This window comes from Sciurus vulgaris (assembly GCF_902686455.1).
Source record: "Sciurus vulgaris genome assembly, chromosome: 11".
In the NCBI taxonomy this organism is placed as follows: Eukaryota; Metazoa; Chordata; class Mammalia; order Rodentia; family Sciuridae; genus Sciurus; species Sciurus vulgaris.
In genome coordinates, this window is record NC_136472.1 from 130,003,917 (window position 1) to 130,016,585 (window position 12,669).

At 41.8% G+C, this 12,669-nt stretch overlaps 1 protein-coding gene across 2 annotated transcripts in view; it reads left to right on the forward strand.

Annotated features, from left to right (window-relative positions):
* Positions 1-12,523, forward strand: part of VPS26B (VPS26 retromer complex component B) — a gene marked incomplete at its 5' end in the record, with an annotated part of 20,770 nt that extends 8,247 nt beyond the window's left edge. Inside the window, 5 exons of one of the 2 annotated variants that reach the window (XM_079102116.1) lie at positions 71-227; positions 4,815-4,979; positions 7,747-7,922; positions 9,691-9,833; positions 10,235-12,523. In XM_079102116.1, coding sequence (XP_078958242.1) covers positions 71-227; positions 4,815-4,979; positions 7,747-7,922; positions 9,691-9,833; positions 10,235-10,381 — 788 coding nt within the window. In that variant the 3' untranslated portion in view covers positions 10,382-12,523. Of the gene's footprint in view, positions 1-70; positions 228-4,814; positions 4,980-7,746; positions 7,923-9,690; positions 9,928-10,039; positions 10,214-10,234 lie in introns of those variants that run through there. The other variant, XM_079102115.1, reaches the window with a different exon arrangement.
* Positions 12,524-12,669: the final 146 nt, after the last annotated feature.

Consider the following 12,669-nt stretch of genomic DNA (forward strand, 5'->3'; position numbering starts at 1 on the left):
CAGCCTGTGGTGCCCTCACTAGGGCCTGTGTAGCCCTGGTCTGATAGAGAAGGCATTGCTCTCTCTTCAGAACTCTACTATGACCGTGGGAACCACCATGAATTTGTGTCCCTGGTGAAGGACTTGGCTCGGCCCGGAGAGATCACCCAATCGCAGGCCTTCGACTTTGAATTTACCCATGTGGAAAAGCCGTATGAATCCTACACAGGACAGAATGTGAAGCTACGGTAAGTTTTCACTGCTGCTTCTCCATCATGCCCAGAACCTGCCCATGTCGGTGAGGACCTGAAGCTATCCCTATTTTAAGATCTATTTATGTGACAGTCAAGAGAGAAGAGTGCAAGCTATGGTGTACTGGTAAACATTCAACAATGGGCTCTCTGGGGAAAAGCTCCTCAGTTTGTAGCATTTGTCAGTTTCTGTAGTCAAGTGTTCCCACCATGGCCAATTTCCAGTTGCCAACTTGGTATCCCTGAATGCGGAGGTGGGGAGAGATGTACAGTAGCCATTTTTACATAGTGTCACCATCACACACAGTCACAGGGTACACATTTCTTACAGAGCAAAGAACATTGTGAAGTATAGGAAAATAATTAGGAAACAGTGAGTTTTTAGGATATATTCCCCTTATTTTTGCTATAATTCACTAAATTATATTTTATGTAATTTAACTTTAAATAATAGCTGTGTTTAACAACCAGTTAATAAAATTCCTAAAAATTCAACAATCAGCTTTTGTACTAAACTGACCCTAGCACACCCCAGGCTGAGCATCAGGACGCACTGCCACACAACATCATGTGATCTTGAGCTCTGTACCTTATCTTTTTTTACTTGCAAAATGGGTAATAGATTTGAATTCTGATTCTAGATCTGTCCTCTCCATCTTTGGGAGAGAATGATAAGAAAATAAAATGTAACACAGTATAACAAGATCTTTAAAAATTAATAAACAGGCCTGAGGGTATAACCCAGTGATAGAGTTCTTGCCTAGGATGGGCAAGGTCCTGGGTTTAATACCCAACATCATGAAATAATAATATTAGTAATAATATCAATAATTAACACATTGTAAGTATAGGGGATTGTTTTTACTGCTCCATTCTTAGCAACACTGAGGACAGGGAGTGATGCCAGAACCTCTGGATGAAGAAACCTCCACAACAGCTAAGGTTAGATGTGATCCTGAGATTATGTGATGTCACTGGGATAAAGCAGATTCCTCTGTAATTGAATACATGACTCCAGGTCTTCATACCATCTCATAGATGGACTTGTTTCATCACCTGAAGGCCTAGGTTTGAGATGGTACAGACATACTAGACTAATGCCTCTTTATTAATATTTACCCTCCATCAGCAGTGTTTGTAGATTCTTCTTTTTAGATTTTTGTAGAGAGGGAGGTATAATCACTGAGCACTGACATATCACCACTAAAGACAGTGTTTCATCATATCACTCTGAAAAGGCAGTAGCAGTGAGGATCATTTAGACAGCACTTAAGTTCAGCTATGGAACCTATTAATATATATATTTTTTGGCAGTAGGTTTATCTTAAGTAGTTTTATGTCAGAAAGAAAGGTGTTGAGACAATGGTGATTTCTCAAAAAATTAAACATATAGTTCAGTGGTGAAACATGTGCTTAAAATGTGCTAGGCCCTGTGTTCAATACCCAGAGCCACATGCACAAGAAAATTAAATATATGATTACCTGTGATCTAGCAATTCCACTTCATTATATATCCAAAAGAATTGAAAACAGGATCTGAAACAGATATTTATGCGTCCACATTCACAAAAGTGTTATTCATAATAACTAAAATAACTAGGAAGCAACCTAAATGTCCATAAGTGAATGTATAAATGAAATGTGGACTATTATATAATCTTTAAAAAAAGGAATTTTTTTTTTAAAAAAAGGAAATTCTGTTGTATGCTGAAACCTTAAGGATTTATATTAAGGACATTACGCTAAGTGAAATAAACCAGTTACCTTTTTGACTAATCAAATATGGTATGATTCTACTTATAATGGACTAGAATAGTCAAATTAGTAGAGACCAAAAGTAGAATGGTCATTGGTAACAGCTGAGAGGAGGGTGAAATGGGGAAGTCATTGTTTAATGGGGGACAGATTCAGTTGGGGTTGATGGAGAAGTTCTGTTGATGAATGATGGTGAAAGTCGCACAACGATGAACTGTGCATTTAAAAATGGTTAAAATGATGAATTTTGTTATGTGTATTGTACCACAATAAAAGAAAAGAAAGATGTTATGAAGACTTTAAGATTCATGTTGAGGAAAAGAGGAGGTGAAGATGGGAAAATGAGTTGAGGATAGTATAAAAAATGTAAATTCCAGATTAAGAGTGTGTGTCTTATTACACAGGCAGAGGAAAAGCATGAAAAGATTGTTCTGAATTCTTTTTCTTTGGTTTTAGGCAGGGGAGTGGTTCTTTTGAAAGATTAAAGTCAATATGTAGCATTTGATGAGAGGGGGAAATGTAAAGTTAGCATTGATCAAAGGCTAAGGGTTTTTTATTTTGGTGGAGACAATGGGAACAGGAAGAAATGGAGGAATTTAATAGACACCAGAATATACTAATAATAGAGGCTTGCAGCAGTGGAGACAGAGACAGGACTGTCCGGAGGAAGAAATGATTGGGAAATAAGATGATTCATCTAATGCTAGAGAGGAGTTTAAGGAGCTGCCAATATATGTATATGTAAAAGTTCATCAGGGTGGTACAGCTGTCAATATAGGAATTGTCTTATGATAGCTGCCTGTGAAAAAAGGAAAGGGAACTTGTAGTAGGTAGCTGTTTTTTGGGATTGGTTAGTTTGGGATTTTTTTTTTTTTTTTTTTAAATCTCAAAGGATGAATTTTTTAGCTAGAAAGAGACTGACTGGGGGAAATTGGAAAAGTAGAAGGATCAAGATGTTGGAGTAAGGTCCCCACGTTAGAATCACTTGGGCAACTTTGTGCTTCAGCTGAGCAATTACATGTCAGATATGCCTGGACATCAGAATTTTTCAATCCTCTCTGCCTTCCCCCGCATGATCACAGTGTGCCTGCAGGCTGAGAGTGATTGTGCCAGAGGGAAGAGAAGAGGTCTACGAGGGGGATGCTGCTGGAAGTGGGGTGAGAGGCCAGACATGTTCAGGCCCTGTGTTAAACAAATGGCACAGAGCAGACGAGCGCGAGAATTATAAATCTTGACTTGGAAGGTCTTCATCTTTTTTTTTTTTTTAATACCAGGGATTGAACCCAGGGGTACTTAACCAATAAGCCACATCCCAGCCCTTTATATTTTTTATTTTGAGGCAGGGTCTCACTAAGTTGCTAAAGGCCTTACTAAGTTGTTGAGGCTGGCTTTGAACTTGCAATCCTCCTGCCTCAGCTTCCCAAGTCACTGGGATTGCAGGCATGCACCACTGGGCCTGGCTTTCCATCTTCTTAGTAGAAGAAAAAGCAGTGTCTTCCATAGGTGGGGGATAATCTCTGAATCTGAGCAACTAGAACAGGGTTAGAAATTGCCAGTTATGTTAAATCATACCTGTAACCCTAGCTACTCAGGAGGTTAAATAGGAGAATCACAAGTTTAAGGCTAGCCTGGCTAGCTTAGAGAGACCCTGCCTCAAAATAAGATCTAAAACAAAAAGGAAAAGGGTTAAGGACAAATGTCGTGGGCAATGTGACAAGTTACTGAGATGACTAAAAAGGATTGCCAGGAAGCAGTCATTACCACACTGAGGACAGAAGCCCAAATGTGTAGTTGATTTGATTCTTTCACCAGCAATATTTAAACAGGCCTTGAAGGTTATCTAAGTGTTGTTTACAAGAAAATATAACTAAAGGGCTGTTTTCTCCTTTAAAGGATATTAGCATAGTATCATATCAAGGGAACAAGGATGCTGGGGAAGGCAGTGCTAAAGTGGCTGGCCACAGAGGTTGGCCATGTTAAATCTTAAAGGGCTAGTTTTGTCTTCTTTCTAACCTGTCCCCTAGCTTAGCAACCTCCTCTGTAAGGTTGAGCCAGAGATTTCTTTGCTATTCATAGTCAGACTCTGTTGCTTTACAAGGTATGCTCCTCTTGGAATGCCCTTTTCTCCTTCCCCACAGCACTGGATTGTAGTATATGAATTAGCCCTTTCTATGTGTTCTAATTTTCAGGTTTATTTGCCCATCTCCCCTAGTGAGTTGTAAGCTTCCCATGAAGCTGTCTCTTATTCATCCTATGCCTAGTACAGTACTTAGCTCAGTAAGTTTGCTGAATAGAAAACTGACTTAATTTCTCCATTTCCTATTTCTGTCTTTCAACCATGAGGAACTTGAAAAATGTTTACTGACTGAATACCGTTAACTGAAAAGACATGTGGATATAAGAGTATGGTATATGACAGATCCCTGTACTCAAAAAGCTGGGAGTTAGTTGAAGAAATAAAACCTGCACATGAACATATAGTAAATAGTGATAAGGGCCATGAAAGACTTAATATCATACTATTGGAGTACAGAAGTGAGAAATCACTTTTACTTAGAGCAGAATTCTTAACCCAAAGTCCAGGATCCTAAAAGGGATTTGGAAAGAAGTTCTTTGATCTTCCTAGAATTGTAGTTGCAAAATTTTGTGCATAGGTGCTTATGTGCAAAATTCCCTGGGAGAAGGGTCCATAAATTCTTAAAAGGATACAACCCCAAAAGATTAAGAACCACTGTAAGGAGTTCTCTCAAGTGGGTCAATTTGCTGCCTATATCTAGGTAGCATCTGGAGACTGGGAATGTTCATTCATGACAGCTCTATTTCCCACAGTTATTTCCTTCGAGCTACCATCAGCCGTCGCCTCAATGATGTTGTCAAAGAGATGGACATTGTAGTTCACACACTCAGCACATACCCAGAGCTGAACTCTTCTATCAAGATGGAAGTTGGGATTGAGGACTGCCTGCACATTGAGTTTGAGTACAATAAATCCAAGTAAGTGTCCTGGGCGCCAAGGTTATGGAGAAATTATTTAGGGAGATCCAGCTAGCACTTGATCTGAATGCAAACTGAAAGAGCTCAGTGACACCACTGCTTCATGCAGCATGCTTTTGAGCAACTTTTTTTTTGCCAAATAATACAGTGAATATGTTAGGCTGGTTACAGATAGATGGACTAGGAAATATAAACTTTTACTTTAAACTCTATTTAATTAAAACAGTATAGGGAGTTGTGGCTCAGTGGTAGAGCACTTGCCTAGCATGTGTGAGTCACTGGGTTTGATCCTGAGCACCACATAAAATTAAATAAATAAATAAATAAATAAATAAATAAAATGAAGGTTTTGTGTCTACCTATAACTAAGAAAAACATTTTTTAAATGGTATATTTAAGTTAACCATACTAAGATGCTTTTTAAAGTCAAGCTAACTTTAAAGTTGTTTTAGATTCTAGGTACAGCTGTTTCCTTCTATGGCTGAGAATAATCACAGAAAAAAAAAATTCTATTATCATTTGTTTCCTCTCTGTATTTAGAAATCTAACTAAGGAAACCAAACACTGGCAATGATTTGCTATTTCCTCCCTGAACTAAAATGAATTGTGGAAATAATACCTGATATATTTTTATGAAGGTCTTAAAATAACTATTTTAGCTGGCCAGTTGGGAAGCTTGTGTCTGTATTAAACTGTTTACTGTAAAAATATCAAAATATTTAATTGCTTACAAACCACAAAACTTTGCAGCAGTCTGACAGTTTTCAGGGCCATCTTTCTTTTAAAAATAATACATTCCAGAAAATGTTTAAAAATCAAATACCCAAAAGTGAAAAGGATATTCTAGTCAGAGTTAATAACAACAACAAAAAACAGTCACAAAATCTCTAATTACAGTTCTCACTGTCATTCCTCCCACGCCCACTGTGACCAGAGGCTGGGGGTAAAGGAACCTGAGCCAGATGATTTGCTTTTGAAGGGTAACAGAATTTTTTAAACCAGGAACATAGTTGATTCCTGGAACAGGCATGAAAGAAACATGTATTTTTCCCTCTGTCCCTGGCCTGGAATCCAGTGAAGCTCCTGAAAAATGACTAGTATGACCTGGAACCACAGGGAATAGGGTGCTGAGAGGGAGGCTGATCTGGGTCCAACATGGAAATAGTCTTCTCTTTTATCCTCACTGCCTCAGGGCTCTCTGTGTGGTCTGACACTGTGCCCCAAATACCTTGTGAAGACAGTGACTAGCAGCAGTGCCACCTGTAAGAGCTGAAAATAGCTATTAACTGTCAGTGTATACAAGACCAAATTTAGTGTATAAAGGTGCTTTAGAGAGCACATGCAGTCAGGGGACGAATACAGACCTCTGCTCTTCTTTTAACAGACTGCACTGTATGAGAACATACAGTTTATATGTAGTAGAATGAACCCAAGACTAAGAATCAGACCCTATTCTGCCATTAAGAAATTTGGGTAAGCTGGGCACAGTGATGCATACCTGAAATTCCAGCTACTTGGGAGACCGAGGCAGGAGGATCACAAGTTCAAGGCAGGCTGGACAACTTAGCAAGACCCTGCCTCAAAATAAAATAAGGACTGGGGGTGTAGCTCAGTGTGAGAGTGCTTGCCTAGCATGTGCAAAGCCCTAACTTCAGTCTCCAGCACTGCAAAAAGAAAAGATTTGACAAAGGTTAGGTGTTTTTTATAACTCTTCTGAAAAATGAGGAGTTCGGACCAGATCAGTGGGCTTGGAACACATTCAGTGTGAGGTGAAGGAAGAACCAGGGGTCAGGACAGGATGCTTAGACCCTCCTTCTTCCTTCAGTTCAGCTAGAGCTTTTTTATGTCTCTCACACAGGTGTGCTTCAGTGTGAGATTTCATCTAGAAAATGGAATGTTCCATTTGCCAAAGTTTAGAAAACATTAGAATTCATGGTCTCTAAGCATCCCTGTGAAATGTTGCAGGTGGTCTCCTGCTATTTTTGCAAGTGTGCTGGGCTCATCTACTCTGTCTGTAGTCTTCCTAACAAACTAAGCAGAGAGTGCTGTGAAATAGAGGGGAACACTCAAGCCTGGGATCTGGGATCTGGGTTCACCTCAGGTCTGCGCCCTCTCTGCATATCCCAGTCAAATGATCTCTCTTCCAACTTCCTTTTTGTCACCTGTAATATAAGCAAGTTAAATTATAAAGTCCCTACCAGCACAGAGCACAAGTCGTCTGAGCAGAGCCCAGAGCAGGCACTGATGTAGAAGGAGATCTACTCATCTCACTGTACTATATGTGCCTGGTCTGTCCAGTTCCAAGCAAACAAAACTGTTTGCTGTAAGCTACTGAGGCCCAGTTACTAAAAAAATGTGGAGATCAGTAGAAAGGGAGACCTGCTTCCCATGTTTCTAAGGTCTGGCCTCTTATATATTAGAAAAACACACATAAAAAACATGTAGACAAATACAAAAGGTATGTGCTAGGGAGACAAAGCAGATGAACAAATACAAACAGGTTAAGTGTCATGTATTATACTTTGAATTGGTTGTAGAAGACACTTAAGATTCAGGAAGTATAACTACGATGTACCTAAAAAAAAATATCCATGAAAAGAACATACTGGAAAACCAGTGCACCATAGCAGTGAGGATGGGAAGACAAGGGAGTATGCCCTGCAACTGGATGTTCAACCAACATGCATGGTAGTATGCTCTCTCCACAGACAAAAAAGAGGCCATCCACTGTACCAACATCTTACTTGCTTATCTTTCTCTTCCCCAGATACCACTTGAAAGATGTCATTGTAGGAAAGATATACTTCCTGCTGGTGAGAATCAAAATCAAACACATGGAAATAGACATCATCAAACGGGAAACAACAGGCACAGGCCCCAACGTGTACCATGAGAATGACACGATAGCCAAGTACGAGATCATGGATGGGGCACCAGTACGAGGTGAGCCTCCCAGCTCACAGCCCCAGCTGTTGCCTTTTCTTCTCAGTCCTGTGTGGAATTTTAGAAGGGCTTGAGGGGATTACTCTGTTGAAATGAGATGTCCTATTAACCTACAATTTCTTAATTTCTAGTTGTATACAATGTTTGTCAAAAAAGGAGGAAAAGAAAGGCTAAATCTGTGGAATTTCTGGCTCCTACCCCATCTTTGCCCACAACAGCTCCACATTGACTTCCTTTATATTGTTGGGCTTCTATCTCAGATTTAATCTCCAGAATTAGGGCCTGTTAGAAAAATATTTGAAAAGTACTTATTTAAGATAGTTTGAACACTTAAGATAGTTTGAACTTTTTCCTATTGACATGCTGACATTCTTTATAGCTGAGACTAAGAGTTTCATGTTTGGTAGTCATTTTTTTGTTTCTTAGTTCTAGTTCGGTACGATTATTTATTTTAATTAAATTGAATTTTATTTTTGTGGTGCAAACCAAGGACCTTGCACATATTAGTAAAGTGCTACACCAGCCTCTAACTCTGACAAAATTATTTAGAGCACTACAAGCTACACTGGCCCACACTACCAGGTGCTGCAGATAGCACTAGGAACCAGCTGGAATTGGTCCTCCCCCCACCTCTATGGAGCTAGTCTTACATCTAGGATTAGTGGAATTGAAATTTCTTCTTTATTTGGGAATCTAATTATTTGGGAGTAGCAATCATTTGTGTTCTTCATTGGCTCTGTTGCAATCAAGGATAAAGAATGTGTCTTTTCATTTTGAAGTCCTTGCTTGGTCCTTCCAAGATTTCATTCAGAGTATTACCATAGTCTATTTCATGTGGAAAGAGGTGTGCCACAAATTTAGCAGCCCGTACACTGGGGACACTCTCAGCAGACTCGGGTTCATTGCTCCAGGGCCTAGATAAGTTGGGACCCAGTTTTCCTCTCTTTGATGATCCATTTTTTTAACCAGCTATGCAAATAAAGCCAACTATCATTTCTCCTGGACAAATGAATTGGAGCATTGAGGAACAAGACAAAATAGCAGATAACTCAAAAGATCATTCGCATTTAGCTTTGGGCTATTATAGGTTTGTCGTTTTTCAGTAGAATTTCTGACCTAATTTTGTTTCTTAGGAAAGATACAATGTCAGAGCTGGAAGGGACCTAAAATATAGTACAGTTGGATTTTCTAATTTTTCATGTGAGAAAATTAAGGTCCAGAGAAAGTCACAGATTTACTCAGAAGTTATACAACTAGTTAATGGAAAACAGGGTCCAGAATGAAGATTTTCCAGACCACCACCACCCCCTGCCAATTCACATTAGAGTGGGGATGTATTCTGAGGGTATATAGTAATTTAGATGGAGGGAGATGGCATTACAATTGTTGAATGACATTGCAAAGCAGCTGGTTTTTGACAACTGACTCTTGAAAACCCAGTAACTAGGCACATTGCTTGTAATCAAATATGCTTAACAATAACATCCCTGTGCCTTTCACATTCAACTGCTCCTCACTGTTTTCTGCATCAAACAGTGAGAGGATATTCAGAAGACATAGTAAGACTGGAATGAAACTGGAGTCACATTTTTGCTTCAGCAAACTGCTGGGCAACAGAGTGCAGATTCCAAAAAGGCAGAAACATTTGCTTAAGGTTCCGTGCCACGCTCAGCTGGCATCTTACCTGCTGTGGTCAGAGAGGGATTTGATTTAAGGCAGAGTAGTTCACTTTGTCCTTTGCCCTGATTCCCACTTTGCTCCTTTGCAGGAGAGTCCATTCCTATCCGGCTTTTCCTGGCAGGGTATGAGCTCACACCAACCATGAGGGACATTAACAAGAAATTCTCTGTGCGCTATTACCTCAACCTGGTGCTGATAGACGAGGAGGAACGGCGTTACTTCAAGCAGCAGGTGAGGTGCTTCCTCCAGGCCCCTGGATACTCTGGGGACAGAACAGAAAGGATCATTCCCGTGGAGGAATCTATGTTTTACATTAAGCAGAATGGTAAGAGGAGAGAGCTGCTAAGTCTCTATGCCACTTGTTATTTTACCAAGCCTTGGAAATATTAGGTTACCTAGTATCACATAGCAGGAATGACCGAAGTTTGTTTTCTTAGGCCTAACTCCTGCAACTGCCATACCATTCTGGTCTATACCAGAGATGGGAGGTACTGACAACCACCGCTTTGGTGAGAGATAACTAGGGGAGGTTTTTGCCCAAGATTCCCCAATTCAAATGTGGGGGCCTCTGGGAAATCCATCTCTGAGCCTCCCTCTTAGGTGTCAAGTTGCTCCCTCTCCCAATTCTACAGGAAGTGGTGTTGTGGCGGAAGGGTGACATCGTACGGAAGAGCATGTCCCACCAGGCAGCCATCGCCTCACAGCGCTTCGAGGGCACAACCTCCCTGGGTGAGGTGCGGACCCCCAGCCAGCTGTCTGACAATAACAGCAGACAGTAGGCCCCTGGGCCAAGAAGCTGCTGGGCTTCCACCCCAGCACCCCCATCTACCAAACACCAGCGGCTGGGGGAGGGGGAGATGGTGTGAGGCTCAGCCGAACGTTACTCGCAACCTGAAAAAAATTCATGTTTTTGACTTAAATTCTTTTCTCTGAAGGACCTAAGGGGCTTGAGTTGGAAAGCAGTCTCCTTGGAATTCTGTGGCTGATGTGGGATAGGGAGAGGGAGCATCCTGGAAGCTAATCTCTCCCTGGGGAATAAGCTGTCTGTTGAGGACTTTCTCACGGGTTGCCTCATCATAGAGCCGAAAGCGTGTGTTCCTTGGCTCCTAGTTCTCTGGGCTTCCTGATACAGAATCCGAACATGTCCCTGGAATTCAGAGCTGCCAGCAGGGCCCTGGGTAGTCGTTTCTTATACTCCCCTTGGCTGTCCCTGAGATAGTGGCAGGAGAATTTATGCCTGTCCCACTTAAAGGGCGGGGTGTGGGGGGAGATCAGGAAGGACTCTGGGAGTCCTGGGTGTGGTGCTCTGAGGTCTCCACAAGCCTTCTCTCTGGCCTTTCACTGCTGGCTCTCAGACACTTCCTTTCTGCATCTTCTCTGGCTGGTCAGGAATGTCCTGGGACAGAAATCTATGGAAGTGCCTGGGGTCTACCGTCCCTCACCAGTGAGAAATACCTGGGCATGAAGCAGCCCAGAGGTCAGTGTCACGCATGGATGGCCAAGAGGCTGAGCCAGGCCCACTGAGGAAGATCAAAGGCAACTGTCTGCTTTCCCTGTATGACTGTGCTTGGCAACCCTGAGGTCTGGGTTGTTCTAGGGCATTACTCTGTGCCCTTCCAAGCCCTAAACTATAGGGTGTTTCCTTTAAGAAGATACCCTGGGAAGGGACTAGAACCCTTTTCCCTCATCACTCCTTGCCCTCCATCTAACTTCTAGGAGTTGGGGCTTGGTTTCAAACACTTGGAAATTTTGTTCTTACTTTCACCCCAAGGTCCTTCACTCCTCTGCTTACAAGAGAAGGGAGATGAGGGCCCCAGCAGCAGACCGATGCCACAAACTTCAGTCATTCTTCTTGCCAAGTTGCAACTTTGTCATTATCAGTCCACTGACCTAAGTTTAGGACTCTTGGTATTTTTTGATTAAAAATATAAATATAAAAACTCCAGTGGATGTCGTTATGCTAGAGAAAGGGCAGTTTTTCCTGTTGCTCTGTGCTCAGGCCTACAGTAATCAAGATATTGTCTTTTCTGACCCATGACCCATCAGAGATGACCAGGAATTACTCCTTTACAGAAGGACCAAGCAGACCTCACTGGCCAATATTTGGTGGTCTGAGTTCTTGGTTATTTGGAAAGTAGAGGATTTTGTTCCTATCTCATGTTTCAGTTAGTGTAGAAAAAGGGGAATTCTTATTTCCTCAGAAATCTGTGCAATCTTGGACCTTGACTGGGCAGGGCCCATGGATCAGAGTTGAGATGGGGGAAGACATTTGGGGTGACTTATGTGGTTGACAGGTGGCAGCAGAATCAAGGAAGGCAAATTTGTTTCCCCCATGCCAGACCCTGAGTTCAGGTGCGACATACAATCCCCATGGGAACAGGATCCCCATCCAGTTGCCCTTGGATTGTCAAAGCTGAGGCTTAAGCAGAGAGGCAGGTTCTGTGTTCTTGCCTTTGTCAGAGCATGAGATCGGGCTCTGGCGTGCCTCCCTTTAATAGATGGTGTTCTAACTAGGAAGCATCTGTCGATTCCTTGGCTCCCAACTGACAACACAAATTCATTTCCCAACTTTTCCTAACATCTTCGACCTTTCTTCTGGAGAACTAGAAGATAGGATTTGCTTCCTCTCAGGAGCTGTGCACAAGCCAGGTCTCATTTTCTCTGACTTTACCCCATTCTCTATTCTCTGCCAACTGTGAAAGTGAGGGGTCTCCTGTCCCCCTCCTTCAAGGTCCCCAGACCTGCGAGTGCATAGGTACTAAACCAAGCAGTGCAACTTGTAATTAAGCAGCTGCAGTGTTTACATGTTTCTTAACGTGTTGTCTTTTCAATGGCTGTATTTTAAAAAGAACACTTGTTTTAATGGTCTCTCTAATTAAAGGAAGCCCCTGAGGCTTTGGAGGCATTGTGCCCATGGTCCACCAGGTTCTGCGGTCTCTTCTGTCTTACACTGTCTACCTCCTGACACCCAAGAAAGATAGATGCCCACCCTATCCCAACACAGCACCTTCTCAGAAGTGAGCCCCTAGTGAGCAATGTTGAACACTTTACTAACCACCTGCTTTGG